Source organism: Diplotaxodon limnothrissa, linkage group LG5, assembly GCF_057381915.1.
Source record: "Diplotaxodon limnothrissa isolate DT_005_m linkage group LG5, D_limnothrissa_male_GT1.1, whole genome shotgun sequence".
Taxonomy (NCBI): Eukaryota; Metazoa; Chordata; class Actinopteri; order Cichliformes; family Cichlidae; genus Diplotaxodon; species Diplotaxodon limnothrissa.
In genome coordinates, this window is record NC_140600.1 from 26,037,472 (window position 1) to 26,054,403 (window position 16,932).

General features: G+C 38.9%; 1 protein-coding gene across 2 annotated transcripts in view; it reads left to right on the forward strand.

Annotated features, from left to right (window-relative positions):
• The window catches only part of kcnb1 (potassium voltage-gated channel, Shab-related subfamily, member 1), a 31,482-nt gene extending 28,285 nt beyond the window's left edge, over positions 1-3,197 (forward strand). Inside the window, exons 2-3 of one of the 2 annotated variants that reach the window (XM_085354389.1) lie at positions 1,290-2,576; positions 2,619-3,197. In XM_085354389.1, coding sequence (XP_085210515.1) covers positions 1,290-2,576; positions 2,619-3,197 — 1,866 coding nt within the window. Of the gene's footprint in view, positions 1-1,289 lie in introns of both variants that reach the window. The other variant, XM_085354388.1, reaches the window with a different exon arrangement.
• The last annotated feature ends 13,735 nt before the right edge of the window (positions 3,198-16,932 follow it).

The window sequence follows — 16,932 nt, forward strand, 5'->3', positions numbered from 1 at the left end:
GCAAACGCAACCATTTTTTTGTTTACACAATGAATCCTGGTTGATGGGGGTGCTGTCAGTGCTCAGAGAGGTGTAGTCTGCCACCACGTACGTGCTTGTTAGCATGATTGGTGGAGAGTGGGTGGGGTAGCGTGTGTGTGTGGGTCAGGGTGCTGTTTTTTGACAGACTTCCCAGTTCTGTGTACTGCGTAAAGTGAATCATCAGCATCATCAAGTGCAGTAGATTCTGGGGACATTCTGCTCCTATGTGGTTATTGCAGGTTCATTTTCATTACATGATGGTGTCAAGTGACGGCGAGTGAGAGGTCTCTCCTCAGTAATTCTAGAGAGACCATAATGGGAGAAAACAGTGTAAAACTACATGTGGATTATGTTTTACCTTTATCCTACTTTTAAATAGAGAGCACCGAAGCCTTTCAATTAGTCACTGATTTCGTGGCTAGCAAGTAGGTTCAGCACTCTGTGATAATGGTAGGCTCATCTTAATTATCTTAACATGACAATTTCAGTGCAGGGGTAAGTGCTCAAGAGCCCATTTGAGCTCTCGAGGGCTCTGTCCAACCTCCAGTTTGGAAAATGTCATAAAATATCATTTAAAAAAAACTTTCTACACCAAAAATAAGCATTTACTGTTTTACCCAGTTCCCAGTTTTATGTTTTAGAAAATTATTCAGTGAGTCTGATATGTGTTGCTGTGATACTTTTGTTTTTGTTGATTGGTGCTAAACATAATTGTCCACTCAAGCACACTCACTCATGTGGATCAGCCTGATAAGTGAGTTATGAATAAATAAGTGGTCCAAGTTTGTCTAATCCATTAGCTCTCAGGCAGTCACACTGTCAGTCAAGCATTTATAGAAGGTTTATTTAAACTGTTATAGTTTAATTACTTGCATATAGCTTAATTGTGTGATCAGGTAATAAAAGTATGCTAAAGTGCACACTTGACGATGATTTCAATTTCATAGTTTCCACTTAATGCAGCTTTCAACTTCAAGTTTAAGTCATTAAGGCGAAAAAATGTTTTTCATGCAATATCGTACACAAAGCTGTAAATAGAAAAAGGTAAATTATACCAAATTTGTTTTGTCTTTAAAATAGTACCATTTCTTCTAAATACACCTGAGTGCAGTTTTCAAGGTTTTTAGCAGGTTTGCTGTTCCCAACACCTTGAGCTCGCTGAGTGTCTTCAATGTCTGCAACAAAACCTCTCAAGTGACCAAAGTTTTAATTACTGTAAGCCATTCTCTGATGCATAAAATCTCATATTGACTAATTTTGTCTTTCAGATACTTGCCATCATCTCCATCCTCTTCATCGTGCTTTCCACCATTGCCCTGTCTCTGAACACCCTACCAGAGCTACAGGATACAGATGAGTTTGGCCAATCCACAGACAACCCTCAACTTGCCCATGTGGAGGCTGTCTGCATTGCCTGGTTTACCATGGAATACCTGCTCCGTTTCCTCTCCTCCCCGAATAAATGGAAGTTCTTTAAGGGTCCTCTAAATGTTATTGACTTGTTGGCCATCCTGCCCTACTACGTCACCATTTTCCTGACAGAATCCAACAAGAGTGTATTACAGTTTCAAAATGTTCGGCGTGTGGTTCAGATTTTTAGGATCATGCGTATTCTACGTATCTTGAAACTGGCTCGTCACTCTACAGGTCTTCAGTCTCTGGGTTTTACCCTTAGGAGGAGTTACAATGAGTTGGGCCTACTTATTCTTTTCCTTGCCATGGGTATCATGATTTTCTCCAGTCTGGTATTTTTTGCTGAGAAGGATGAAGAGGATACAAAGTTTAAAAGCATTCCAGCTTCTTTCTGGTGGGCTACAATTACTATGACCACAGTGGGCTATGGTGACATCTACCCCAAAACTCTCTTGGGAAAGATTGTCGGGGGGTTATGCTGCATAGCTGGAGTACTTGTGATCGCTCTACCTATTCCTATTATTGTAAATAACTTTTCTGAATTCTATAAGGAACAGAAGAGGCAAGAAAAGGCCCTTAAAAGAAGAGAAGCCTTAGAAAGGGCAAAGAGAAATGGCAGCATTGTCTCAATGAACTTGAAAGAAGCATTTGCACGTAGTGCAGAGCTGATGGATGTGGTGGTGGAGAAGAGTGAGAGGCCTCATGACAACCACCTCTCACCCAGCCGCTGGAAATGGACTCCCAAGAGGGCTGCATCAGAGACAAGCTCAAACCGTTCTTTCAATGCCCAGGAGTTAGGCTCTCCCAGCAAGGCCCGAGCCACCAGTCCCCAGAGGTTAAATGTTCAGAAACTAGAAGAGATGTACAACCAGATGGCAAAGACACAGTCACAACCCAACCTCAATGCTAAAGAAAGGGCCTCCAGAGTTGGTAAACAGAGGGATGAGATAGAGCTGGGGGCTATACATGACCATGGTCAACAAGCCCTAGGAACCAGGGATGGAGTTGGAGACATGAAAAGCTTATCCAGCATTGACAGCTACATTAGTTGTGCAACAGACTTCCAGGAGAATCCACGCTTCTCCCACAGTCCTGCAATAGATCTTGGTCTTCAGGAAAGCAACCGCTTCTCATACAGTCCAGCGACAGCATTGTCCCAGCACACCAATACAAAAACCGGCCAGCAAACAACAGGGGACCGTGAGCCCATGCTGACCCCTGTGTCTGTCACAAAGACAGGGAAATTTTTCTTTTCTGGAATCTCCTCAAAAAGCCTTATTCCCAAAGGAGGCTGCCGCAGTGACGGGGAATCAGGACTTTCCCCACTTTCAGACAGCTCAGTTGTGTCAGATCACTCTCTGTTAAGCCCCGAAACCTCTGCGTACACTACTGCCAGCAGCAGGACCCCACCAAAGTCTCCAGAAGGCACTCCCCTGGCCCCAACTGTCTTCACCTTCCATGACTCCTCCATCAGCAAGTACATTGATGCCGATACAGACGATGATGAGCACCTCCGTGACATGTCTGACACCAGTCCCTCTGAGCGTCTCCTGGCTGATGCAAGCCCGAAACGCAGCATTAATATAAATTACCAGAGGGGCACTAACCATTTAGAAGCAGCCCAGAAAATGCTGGGTCAGAATTGTCTGTTCCCGCTAGAAGGGATTCGTGGGCTAGCTCATGAAAATCACATAGGACCAGAGATGACACGTAGACCAAAGGCTGAGAGGGGACGTCAAAATACTTTGGATAAAGGCCTCTGAGGTGCAAGTGAAGCAAAAACTAACAGCAAGTTTGGGACAGAGTGTTTTTGGTAGAGACACCTTAAAGGCTAAAACGCTCCAAGCCAGAGACAAAGGAAGGCGAGACAACCGGTCTCGCTAAAACATTTCACAAATTACCTGAGCATGCCACTGGGCAATAAGCCTTGGGTGAACATGTGTAGTGAATACTCTGGGAGAAAAACATTTCTTAATTGAAGAATGTCACTGCCCCTCCTTCAGCTCATTCCTATAAGGAGATATTCCACACACACAACAAAAGAGCAATCCCAAGTAGCCAATGGGTCTGTTCAGAGATGTAGAGTCATCAGAGAAATAAAGCTGTAGTTATAAGTGCGAAACCCAGCTAAATGATGGTTTTAGTCGCAGGGGGTTATCTCTAAAAAATCCCCGCAGCCACTTTCCAGAACTAAGTCCCGATTGATTTTGTAGTCTTGAAGATACAGGAGAGGACCTAGAAGCCTATAAGCTACTTACTTGTGCCCTCCATTCCCAAACCTGGCCTTAGTCATTTACATTCGTAGGGGTGTGTATGTCTGCTTATATGTGTGCCTGTGTCTATAAGAGACAGAGCAAGAGAGAGTGAACAGTAATGAATGGCCAAATGATAATTCATGTACACACACTCTTGAGATTGTCTAGCCTGATTTATTTTTCTATAGATAAGAGAAAGTTCCTATTAGAAATAAGTACATTTCTGGTCTGCTGTGTCATAATCACATGTGAAGAGTTATCTCGTATGAGGTTCAGTGTTTTGGCACAGACGCTGCTCCAGCTCATCATGCATTATAATGACCACTTTTCCTGTTAACAGTGTTTTGCTAACTCATGTTAACCTGTCTTGGTGAGAGTGAATGATCGAATGACGGATAGATTTCCTAGCACATTAGAATCTTTTTTTTGGATCAAGAGGTTTCTTTTTGACATGGGCTAACAAAAGAAAGAATTATGCGGATTGCTGCATAAAATGCACATTATGAAAGCATGCGTGTACCCAGTCTCATAACATAAAATAACATGATGATTTGCTTGTCCATCATCTCTAAATAAAAAAAAACATATATAAGGAAATCCTCCTAGCCTACTGACATGATGTTTAGAGCAGTTGTTCAGCATGCATCAGCCTTCGTTTGACCAACATAAAAGCAGCCAAATTGTTCACAAATGCATGAACGATATGTGTATAAAACAGCAAAAGCAGGGGAGTTATCCAACCCCTATTTTGTTTCTTAAATGATAAAAAAATATATATATATATAAAACAGTCCGCAATCTACCCAGCTTACCATTAATCGGGTGCAAATGCCAGAATTGATAAAACTCATGCATGAGTGCACACACACACACACTGGCAAACTATACATCCAGGTACTGGAGACAATTTTCAGGATACCATAGATACGTTTAGTTTCCATGGTGATAGCTGTTTCCCTCAAATGTTGGCAACAGCTAAGCAGTGATTTGTTAATTGGAGTGGCGAAGGTCGACTTACATGTAACATATGCTCACACACTTTTACGAATCACACACGGAGACACGTGAACCCATAAAGCGACAGTAGTTGCATGTTAGCTGAGCCACTCCTCACTGTGCATATTCATGAGTACTGTGTAAATCTAACATTATAATATAAGGACTTTGTACTTTATTATTTATGTTCATGAATTCAGTTTTAATATATGTTCTGTTATCCCCTGGATTGGCAGACACAATTCTCCGTATGCCTGTGTGATTACACTGCTACATAGTATAGTGAGGACCAGTTGCTTAACAAGAATTGCTGCACTCTTCATACAGATTGTAGATGGTGAGAGAGGCAAAACAGAAGTGGTCCTCGTGATCTTAAAAATATATTAAGTGCTGCTTTACACGCCAGATTGTATATGAAACATGGACTTAGCCAATGTGAAATCAGCCACTGGTGCCTGGAGCATTTTAGCCTCTGTTCCACTAGTACCTAGTTAGTTTGACTCGACTCAGTGGTTCCTGTTATCAGGTACTTTTTACCCTTCAACCGTAAAAGGCTGATATGGTATTGATGTCACTGGCGGGCGAGCAGTGTGGTCACCTAAGTTGTGAATGCGACCACTCAAAACGAGGCGATGTTGACATTCATACCGTAGGTGCACCTAGCAAAAATCTCAGACGAGTTGGAATGTCATGACCTCAATGTCAAGGTCAAGTTTAGAGATTAAGTTTTCTGAAAATCTTATGAATGTGATAACTCCAGACAGACCCCACCTAAGATATTCCAGTTTATACCATATCTGGATCTACTGGCTGAGGGGTGTCCACCAGTATTTTTAGTACGTTCCCAAGTGAGCTGAGTTGAGCTGAAAATCTGACGTCAACAGACTGCATGCCACTGATTAGGCAGGTAGTGATGTCACTGGATGAGTCATGAGAGCGACTCCTTCACGAGAATCAACCAAGAGTCCACCACAGGATTATCACCCTGTCCCTAGCATTCTTTTCTGCCACGCCAACTCTTCTCATGTCCTTCTTTACTACATCTATGAATCTTCTCTGTGGTCTTCTTCATTTTTCCTCCTGCCTGACCTGTCCATCCTGGTCACTCCCAATGCTTCCACACTTCTCTTTCACATTTTGCTGTCACAAATCACCCATGTTACTCACCTTCACCCTGCCTGCACTCTTCTCTTCTTCACCATCCATTGCTGTGAATGGTTGACGCCAGGTATTAGAACTCATCCACCTTCACTGCTTCTGCTCGTTGTACCTTCACTGTTACGCCTGTCTCCATCGCATTCACACACACATGTATTTTGTCTTGCTTCTACTGATTTTCATTCCTCTTCTCTTCAGCGCATACCTCCACCTCTCCAGGCTCTCTTTCACCTGCTTCCTATAAAAAGAAAAAAACATGATTAATAAGACTTAGAAGACGGGATTGCAAACATGAACTCAACAGAAAAGTATTTACCATGGTCCTAAACTAAGAGAGCAATGGAATAACTTTCTGAAAGACTTTCTCTTTTGCAGCCATTGGACATCAGAAATATTAAATGTTTCAGCACTTATGTAAGGGATTTACTTTAAAGGTAAGTCCATCTTTTATATACAAGATTTCCACTCATTAACATAAGCTGAGTTACAGTATCAAGAGTCCTTCCACAATCTCTTGAAATCTAATTTCTAGTGCAAAAGTACAAGGTTTTTGTAACGTCTTTAAAAGTCTTTTGAGTAGGTACAGTACGCCTTCTGTCATCACATCTTTCACAAATGTTAACAAGATGAGCAAAGAACCTCAGTGCCAACAAAATATACTGTCAAAAGAAAAAAGAATAACTTTAAAATCTTTCTCAGTCTTTTCCTGACACAAATATACTGGCAAATGATGCACGCAAATAAGAGCATTGCACTATTATAAATCTATTTTTTCAGAATTTATCCAACCTAAGTTGATTGACACATATCGTTTTAGTGTTGTAGTTTAGAGTCTAATCACAAATCCTGATTTCACTTCCTGTTTTAATCACAGAGTTGGACCATTTCATATTGCTCTCCCATAGTGAGAGGAGCTGAGGTGTGAAAGGAATACCAACGACTGCGAGAAGCAGAGGGAACTGTGTGTATGTGTGTGTGTGTGAGAGAGAGAAAGGGAGACTGCTGTAAAGCTGGGGCATTATAGCAGTGTGGCTGCTGCTTAATGGAAAAGAATGAACTGTTTCCAATACGAATGTGCGGGCTGGGGGAATCCTGCCTTTTGTTTTCTCTCTATTCCATCTACAGTCCTGACTGTAACATGCAGCAGTAATGCAGATTGCAACACAAAGAAAATATTAGAGTTGTGTGAGAAAATAGGATTATTTTTAGTCGATGTTTTTGAAGTGCAGCTTTATTTATAGCTGGGAAACGAGATACGGGAGGAGCATTTTATGAATCATGTTTAGTATAATTAAGCAGATAACTGTACTGAGAATAGCTTCATCTCATTGACTCACGTTGTATTACACCTTTACATTTTTCCTGTGTGTGTAGATATTTTTTTTTATTTAATGTCTTTCTTTATTTGAAGTACCAAAAAAACAAAAACAAAAAAATCCCCCACAATGATAAAAAATTACAATAATTACCCACAAACAGCTGTTAAATAGATTTTTGTTATAAGAAAATATCCTGTTGCACAACAGTTGACTGTGGGTATTGAAAACGATCCAGATGGTCTCTGGTAATGTTCTTTGGTTACGTTCCTACATGTATACTGTCCAGTAAATGTCTGTAATTCTTCACATTTTCCTGAGGTTGAAGTCACAGGTTAAATCCCAAAGGAATTCATGACAAATTTAGTCAAACAGATTTTATTTTCTTCAGTTTCAACAAGAAAAAATACAGTTCAACTTATTTCACCTGATTATACCTTACTGTCCATTTTGATTTTGTTACTTGAGTCAAGAAAAAACAAAAAGCAGCCAGACAAATATTTTAGGGTGAACTAAGAGATAAATATGAAATATGAAGGGCATTGAGCTCACACAACCCCTCCTTAAGCACCACGTGAGCTTCTGTCCTATCATTTCGGTTTTCTATATTATTGTAGTCAGGGACCATTTTTCACTGAAATATCTCTCAACAATGATGACAATCAATATATCACGAATGGGCAGCAAGCACTAGTGTAGAGACCTGAGATTTATCTTGGAAAAATATTACGCAAATGCACAACCATGTGCGCACACACTTACAAGTACTGAAATCCTGACACTAGCATTCTTTTAGAAAGGAGAGAGCAAAGAAACATCAAGTATGATGTTTGATTTCATATTTAGACTGTGATACTGTGACACAATACCACCATAATAATAATAGTAAAAAAAAAGTGTCTTTCATTTCTACATTTAGCTTCATTTCATTTTATTTGGACGCTTAAATCCACTCCATTTTCAAGGGAGCCATTCAAATTAATTGAATCTAATAGTATAGCAGACCTTTTAATTTCACCGAGGTTCCCTGTGGAGCAATCCGATGTGAATCAAAGGACTAAACCATGACTCTTTATCAAGACAACACAATCTAGTGACTTCTTTTACCTCTTCTTTATTGATACCAATTAAAATTAAGAGCACAAGTTCTCTAAGATTTTTATAAATACAATTCCTAATCATCCCATATGACTCCCAGCTGTACAGTATTAGGCATTTAGTTAAAATCTAAAAGAGAATTGAATTGTTTAGCTAGCTGCTAAATTTTAAAAAGAGGTTAAAGGAGTTTCCGTTCTTTTGTTTTCTTATTTCTTTAATTTATTCTTCAAACCCCACAGGACTTTTTCAAGGACGTGATAGTTTCCAAAACCTGGTGAGAACTACTGCTTTAGCAAGTAGTCCAATTCCACATTCTTTGAATCTAACACTGTATTACAGGGTTGGGGTCGATTCAAGGTGGTGCACAAGACACATCACACGTGGCGCTATAATAAAAAGCAGTATTAAAGCATGAGAAACGGACAAATTCAAACATAAACTATTTTTTCCCTATATTTTAACCTCTCAGTGGAATTGACCCCAACCTTGCCTAAGCCATCAGTCTTTGTAAAGTACACTGTTTCCAGGGAATTGAAAAAAGATATTTGAATGACCTTAGCCAGCTCTTATACAATGTTGTTTGTAGGTCCCGAGGCTGTCTGTTTTGTAAAACAAAAACAAAAAGAGAAAAACATTTTTACCTGTTGACTTTCTATGCTGTTGTTTCTGTATAAATGTTCTATTGTTCAGTGCATGTTGTAACTTTGGCGTTGTAACTGGTTGTGATTCACACAGAGCCAGTACTTTACATGTTAAAAGAAAGTGTCTCAATGTCCCAAGATATTTTTATTTCTTAATAAAAAGCAACGTTTCCCTTAAATGAATCAAAAATGAAATAAATCAGATCACTTTACATTTTGATTAAGAATTGTTGGCTTTGATTTCACTGTTTCCAGCACATAATAGTTCAACTAATGTTATTTTCTGACATATCGAAATTTATACTAAGCTGTTTGAGAAAGCTACAGTTGTGCATTGATCAGCACTATTCATATAAACAGGTTTAGTAACCATTATTCTGGCTGGGTGGATCAGGTGACCTCTTTTAGTCACGCTGCAGTAGACTGCTAGGGGCTTCCCATGATGCACTGAGTGCTTCTTCTTCACTCACTCACTCTTTCACTGTGTGTTTATACAGGCTCAGGCCCCTCCCTGAGCCTGCTGGAGGTTTCTTCCTGTTAAAAGGGAGTTTTTCCTTCCCAATGTCGCCAAGTGCTTGTTCAAAAGGGGTCGTTTGATTGTAGGGTCTTTACCTTACAATATAAAGAGCCTTGAGGCAATTACTGTTGTAATTTGGTGCTATGTGAATAAAACTGTAAATTTATGTAAGTAAAAATCACATGAAAAGTGATCATTGTATGTACAGAATGCAGGCCATCAGAAGAAAGCAGGACGAGGTTAGATGAAGAGGAAGCTGTTGACTGTTGAGCTGGAACAAGCTTCCAGCCTCCCCACACGTCTCCACACTCCCCTGCATCTAGGGTTTCCCACTGCCTGCCACTGGAGAGACTGCCTTCTGCAGGGGGGGAAGGGAGAAATTATTTAGTGGTCACAGGTCTTTGCCTTAAACTCAAGTGATAAGCAATGTTGCCATCTAGTGGCAGTGGTCACTGTTAACCAATTAGGCTGAAACGATAAGTTTCAGATCAGAAATCTGAGATGAAAAACAAAACAAAGAAACAAAAAACCTGTGTTATTACAGTACAGCTGCACTTAAGCTAACCCTGAACCTCTCAAAATGCAGACGTGCAGATCAGCAGATGCACACGTATTGGCTCAGATACATGTATAACTATGTGCTCCAGCAGGTATGGACAGGATCCTGTATGCACAATAACTGTTAGCCAGGTTTACAGTAAGTATGTTCACTGGTATGTTAAATTAAGGAATATTTGTGTTTTTGGAAGACTTTTTAAAATTATGTTTTATGCAATATACCAATATTTGTATTGTCTTGTCTTTATGTTATTAGGGCTGATCCTAAATAAGATTTGAAAACATTTACCGGGTTCTTAAATCATAATTTTAGTTAATGTATTTTAATTACTTTTTAAAATTACTTTTGGCATTAGTAAACTGCCCCCTCATTCCCCACAGCAGATTAATCTCCTTATTTGTTTTCACACCAGATGCAACCCTCCCATCTATCCAGCTTTGGGACCAGCAGTGGTTGTTCACTAGCAACAAATGGACCAAATAAAAATAGATATGGACTAGTGCAGTGTGACTCAAATAGAAATTAGATCAGGGGTATTTAAGATAACTCTGCAGTGGCAGAAAGGTCACATTGGTGTAGTGAACTTAAATTTTTCTCCTTCACATCAAAATGATTAGTTTCTGTGCTGCATCAACCAGAAGGTAGCCACGACCAGAAGAACACTCCGTTTCATTCATCAATTTGACCCTACACCGGATCTTAGTTTAGAGATTAACTATCATGCTGTATTCAGTCAAATTTGAAATGCAGGTTTAGGGCACCTAATAGCTTTATCTGGAACCTGTAAGTCCATCTCTTATATACAGTCTATGGGTCAAGGTATGCTTGAATACCTTACCTATCTCACTTGATTATTGATATTTTCTGAACAACTCAAATCTAAATTCAGTGTTGCTGACTGTCAAGCACATCCTGGTGAAACAAAGCAGATAATTAGCTTTGATGTTTCCATGCAAAATACTTAAACTGTCTTCAGCCTATCCGTGTTGTTTTCCTCTTCGTGTTTCGTCCGGCAGCACCAGCAGGTGGCTGGCACACGACACACACAGTGCCCCTCCTTCAAGTGCTACATCCACCTGGTATGTGGGCCCTTACTCTGCTGGCAGCCTTCTGTTAGAAAGGTCAACCGAAAGTGGACACATTGCCTATTTTATACAAACAGACATAGACATGCACACAGGTCCGCACATGTGCACGCAGTTAACAAAAAAATATACAGTGAAAAAGCTAAAGAGTATAATTTCACATTTTTCTAGGTTGTCTCTAAGTGTTAACCTATCACATTGCTGCTGTGAGGGACACCTCTCTCTTGCCAGCGTTGCCATTGTCACACAGGGTAATAACTGCTGGAACTACAGCAAAAGCATTTATGATAAGAACATTAGTAGCACCATATGTTCAAATACGCTTTTAACCCTTTTACATTGTGCTAGGAAATTTTACATGAGTGGACCTGCAAATGAAGTAATTTCTGTTTCATTGTTTTGACTTGTACACGCCATTGTCTGTCATTTATACTACATGCAGTATACTGAAACTAGGCTATAAAACAAATCCTGCACTATGTAGTAGCTTCTTCCCACTTTTCCTTTCCAATATGATGATAACCAAAAATGTTTCTCATATGAGTGCTTTAATGCTATGTAGCATATATAAAATGACTACAGTCTGTAATTTGCAAGACTTTTACTGATACATATGAAATGACAATACACATAATAATAAACATATAGATCATACCTTACGTTTGATGTGTTAGGTATTATCTTGGTCAGATATAATTCTTCAAAGGGAACTGGTGATATTTTGTTTTTCATTACAGACACTACAGAATGGTTGTCACAAACACCAGCTGTTGCAGTTTACCCCTGAAAACGTCTTTATTTTGGCAAATTTCAAAAATTGCCTTTTTTTCACCCTACATCCAGATAAGTGTTAACTCTGTACAGAGTGTACCATGAAATAATTACAGGAATTTGACATTTGTTTTTAAAAAGAAAGTAAAAATGAACATTTGACTTTAAAGGGTTAAGTAGCACACCCTCAATTTGGATATTAACTTTGGGATAATGGAGATGGGTTGTTCCACATCAAATGCATATGTTTTTATTCAAAATACGTACATGCTGTGGAGAACAAGAAGAAAACATTATTTGTAAAGCACTTTAAAACGTTACAAAGTGCTACATGTTCAAGCATGAAGTCAAACATATGGTCATACATTAATTCCAACATGCACACTTTGAATTTTAAAGCATGGCCAAAAATAATGGGAGTGAGATCAAGGAAGACCTATCCTATAAAAATGAACAAGCTTCCAGCCAAACTTGTAGTCTGAGGAAACCCAAGTTTATGTGTTACAACCTCAAAAGTGTTGTCATTTCTGGATGTAAGATAAGAGACAGTAACAGTTAGAAGACCCAGTCTGAAGGCCAAAGCAAGCCATCAAAGATTTCCTAAAAACAGGTAGCTTGTTATGGTCTTAGCAGTATCAGCCCCCTTATCCATCTGTCAGGATCCCCTCTTTCTGTCTTTTCCCTCCATACTTCTCTTTCCTCTCAGGTGGGTAAGTCCCGCTGTTCCTCTGGGACTGGCAATCTCCTCAGTCAAACGCCAACTGAGCTTCATGAAGCACACCTAACCATTTCCTCATCAAGCTTGCTGTGTATTTAACAATCCATTCTTCCACCGATTCCTTTCCAGGCTGTACAGCTACTCAGTGGCAACACAATGATCTAGGTAGACAAGATTTTTTTTTATGCAATGTGTTCTTGCTTACCTTTTTGACTCACCTCTTCTCCTAGTTTTGCTCTCAGTGTGTTGTTTCTATATATCGCACTCATTTCCCCGTGTCTCAGTAGGTGGGTTGGAAAAATTATCTTGTCAAAATATCTCTGCTCAGTACAATTAAAATTATGTCTGCAATAAAGCTTCTAAACCCGCCAACTGTCTCTGAGTCAAAATTTGCTAATTTGGGAATTTATGACACAACTTCTCAAATTTTGCCTGTTGTGAGATTATTAGATATGAATCAAAAGGAGGCCTCACACTTACAGATGCTCCTTTTTTCTTAAGAAGTAAATTTAAAAATGTATGACCCCCCCCCCCCCCACACACACACACACACACACACACACACACACTTGTACTAAAGTAGGTTTTTACAGTGTCCTTGCTTGGAACAGCACTCTGCACAGAAAGTGCCCTTCTCAAAACTGGGACAGGGATTGCATAAACTGAGTGGCTCCTACAGGATTGTCCTGCTCCTGCTGCAGACCTCAGCACAGCCTGACCACTCTGTCTACTCACTCGGCACACGGGACACTGCTGAGGTAAAGAGTATATTGCTGAAAGCGGCAAAGACCAAAACGAGTGTATTTAGAGAATCGTGCATCTGCAGGTCAAGTTGCAATTTGAGTGTCATAAAATCCAAACATTATAAATGAAACAGGCACATAAAGGTGATTTTTGGATACACAGTACTATGTACTGCACACCATAATGTACTGGGGTCAGACACTTCATTGCCTTCTGGCTTTGTAATAATGTAAAACATTCACAAACCCTAAAATTTAGACATTAGTCTCATAAATACTGAGAAAATAATATTCCTCTTTTGAAAAATACCTACCTGGAGATGCAGTTTGAAAGTCCTGGCAACAGTCTGCAGTGATCACAGTAGTATAATCGGTCAGATCTCCATCCTGTACTAATTCATGATGGATCCTGGCCGATGCATCTCAGACCTCCATTAGGACAACCCACTTGGCATACGAGAAATAAATACGCTTGAAGAGAAAAATCAGTGACACACAACTCCACCCAACACAGCAACAAATTTAAAAAGTTTAATGTACTATGCAATACTTTGAATGACTTTGAAAAAAGGCCAGTCGCTGTTATTCACTCGGGTAGCGTAAAGTAGGACTATTGTCCTGTCAGACTTCTTATCGTTAAACTCAGATTTCCAATTTGCTGCTACAGCGAGAGAAGAAGGAAGGGGTAATGTGTGGACATGAAATATTGGTTATAATCACAACCCCACAACTTTAAGACTCGCCCTGCACTGAAACAGGAAACGTAATGAAAAACAAAGACATGACAGCGTGGCTCATTTTTCTTCTTTTCTTGACTCTAACTTCCTCTATATGTAGCCATAAAACTCCAGAACTCTCAGAGGTATGACCTCATTTATTTGCTGCTCGAGTAAACAGAGAGACAACTCTCGCAGAGTACAGCACCAGGCCAAATAAGTATTATTATCGTTGCAATGCATGTCATAAAAAACACACATTACAGAACTAAAAGATTTTCAAAAGAATATGTTTTATTTTCTAAAGAATGCTTCACAGACCAAAAGGTCAGATTCACAATGAAATAAGAGGAAATGATATCCATTTGGGAACAAGAGCAGATTTCAGTCAGTTACAATTTCTCCAGTTAGTTTATGATTTTATTGACACAGTGCTGTGAAAAAGCGTTTGCTCCCTTCTTGATTTTTTTCACTTTTTTTGGCTTAGTTATCACATTTAGATGTTTCGAGTAATCAAACAATTAATAATATGAGACGAAGATAACATGAGTGAAAACAAAATGCAGTTTTTAAATGATTATTTTATTTGTTATAGGGGAAAAAGCTATTCAAACCTACCTGGCTCTATGTGGAAAACCATTTGCTCCCTAAACCTATTAAATGGTCATTGCAGCAAGAACTACAGTCAAGTGTTTCCGATAGCTGTCAATGAGTCTTTTACATCACTGTGAGGGAATTTTGGCCCACTCTTCTTTGCAGAATTGTTTTAATTCTTACACATTGGAGATTTTTTTAGCATAAAAAATCCATTTAAAATTAAACTAATGTGCTCTTGGAGGTCATTTTTTGTAGGTCGGCCACAATCCAGGTAGGCTTGGATATCTTTTTTCTCATAAGAAATTAAATCATCATTTAAAAACAGCATTTTGTGTTTATTCCGGTTATCTTTGTCTAATATTAAATTGGTTTGGTGTGAAAGATCTAAGTGTGATAAATATGCAAAAAAAATAAGAAATCACAAAGGAGGAAAGTACTTTGCTCTGATCATTTTAATAAATTATTGATAAATTATTTTCATAGTGATTTTTATATTACTCTACTTATTAGGATAGTAATTATGAAATAAACAACATCTCAATGTTGCCACCCTGTAAAAACCCGACTGGTCATCATTTCCGGTTTTGACATGTGCTCTGTAAATATACTGACTTGACTCAACCTGTCTAACGTCTGCATGGAGAAACCCATGAAACAGGTTTTGCTTGTTATGGTCATTCATCCTGTCCATGCCAACCGGTTATTACTTCATTATATTTGTCTCCATTTCACAACAGGGAACAAAATCTGCTTTACTCAGTTTGTGCTAAAATATATTATATTCAAAGGTTTATTTGCAGTTCACAAAATATTGAAACAGCCCAGTTTTAAATGGCTCACAACAGTAAGGATGCTGAATACTGTTAGAAAATGTATCGTTATCCATGCATGTCCACCAGAGGAAGCAAGCAATGATACACAGCTCTGTACTGGATTGCTAAACCAGCACACTTGACAGAATTTAACATGTTAAATGCTTGTTAGACACAAACTAGTACCAGCTTAAAAAGCAGATTTGCTGTTTAAAAAAGAATTTGATGTAGAAACACATGCACATGGATTTTATCTTACCTTAATTTTGTTTCATAATTTACCCCCCACCACCTCTTTAATTCACATTTCAATATGAGAGCAAATTATGCATAGATTCAAACTGGGGTCATCCATCACAACTAAAGCACTGCTGTGGGATATGCATTGCCTCATGGTAAGTAAATGTTCTTTGTAAATCCTATAAAAATACATATATTAACATTACCTATAAAAAAATGACAAGAAATGGGTTAAAATGGCTATTGGTTGATAAAAGTGGCTCACATGCCAATGCTGAAAGTAAACAAGGCTTGCACTGCTCACCTAGAAAACAAGAACGTGATACACAGCAAGCAGGCTTCATGGGATATAAGTAAGAGTGCAGAGATTTATAGTTCATAGACATTATCTCCTTATGTTCTCATTTAATATGATTCTTGCTGCTCTACTGAGCAGCTGTAGAGCTGGGACCAAATCTTATCACTGAATCGTATCCCTTCACTGAACCAAATTAAGATCTATCTTGCGAGGTAACTGTAACTAACCCTCAGAGCCACTGCTGTCCTTTTGTCTAAGATCTGTGGGAGTTTAGAGGGTTTAGAATATGTTCCTGGACTTTCAGTAAGCTCTTCTTTCTTGTTTGACTAAATCTGTATTATTTCAAAAATGCTAACTACGCCGCACTAATCTTTCGGGTTGCTTGACTCGGGTACAGGTGGAACTGAAAAGTTTATTAACCGAGCTTCTTGTTTCCCCATCACAAATATTTATTAGGATACAATTTAATTACTGATCACTTTGCCTGAAAGCTATATTAATGGAGCTCTGTATTAATGTGAACTAATGATGAAAAATCACCTGTCTCTATTATCCATTTAATAATTTGTCTCCATCATTTAAAGCAGTGCCTCACCACCTCTCACTTTCAGCCAATGTTACTGTATGCATACATAAAAAAAAGATATTTTACATAAAGTATTCAAAGTATTTACTGAGGTGCATCTGTTAGTATTTGTCAGCTGTGAACTTTAAAAGGTTAAACCTGAACTCGCTGCAAAGCTGTTGGTCCACATTTTTCATCTATAATAATTCATACATTTACAGCTTAGGAGCTCAAGTTATTTCCTCTAATCTGGGAGGAGAGTATTTAGCCACAGTTGAAGACTGAGGGTCACAGGAGGAGGAAAGCACCAACTTGGTTGTAGGACAGGTAGGAAAATACACCTTTTCAGGTAACAGGGGTAAAGTCTGAGCTTCTGTAGGGTAAAAAAACAACAAAAAAACAAACAAACCAAA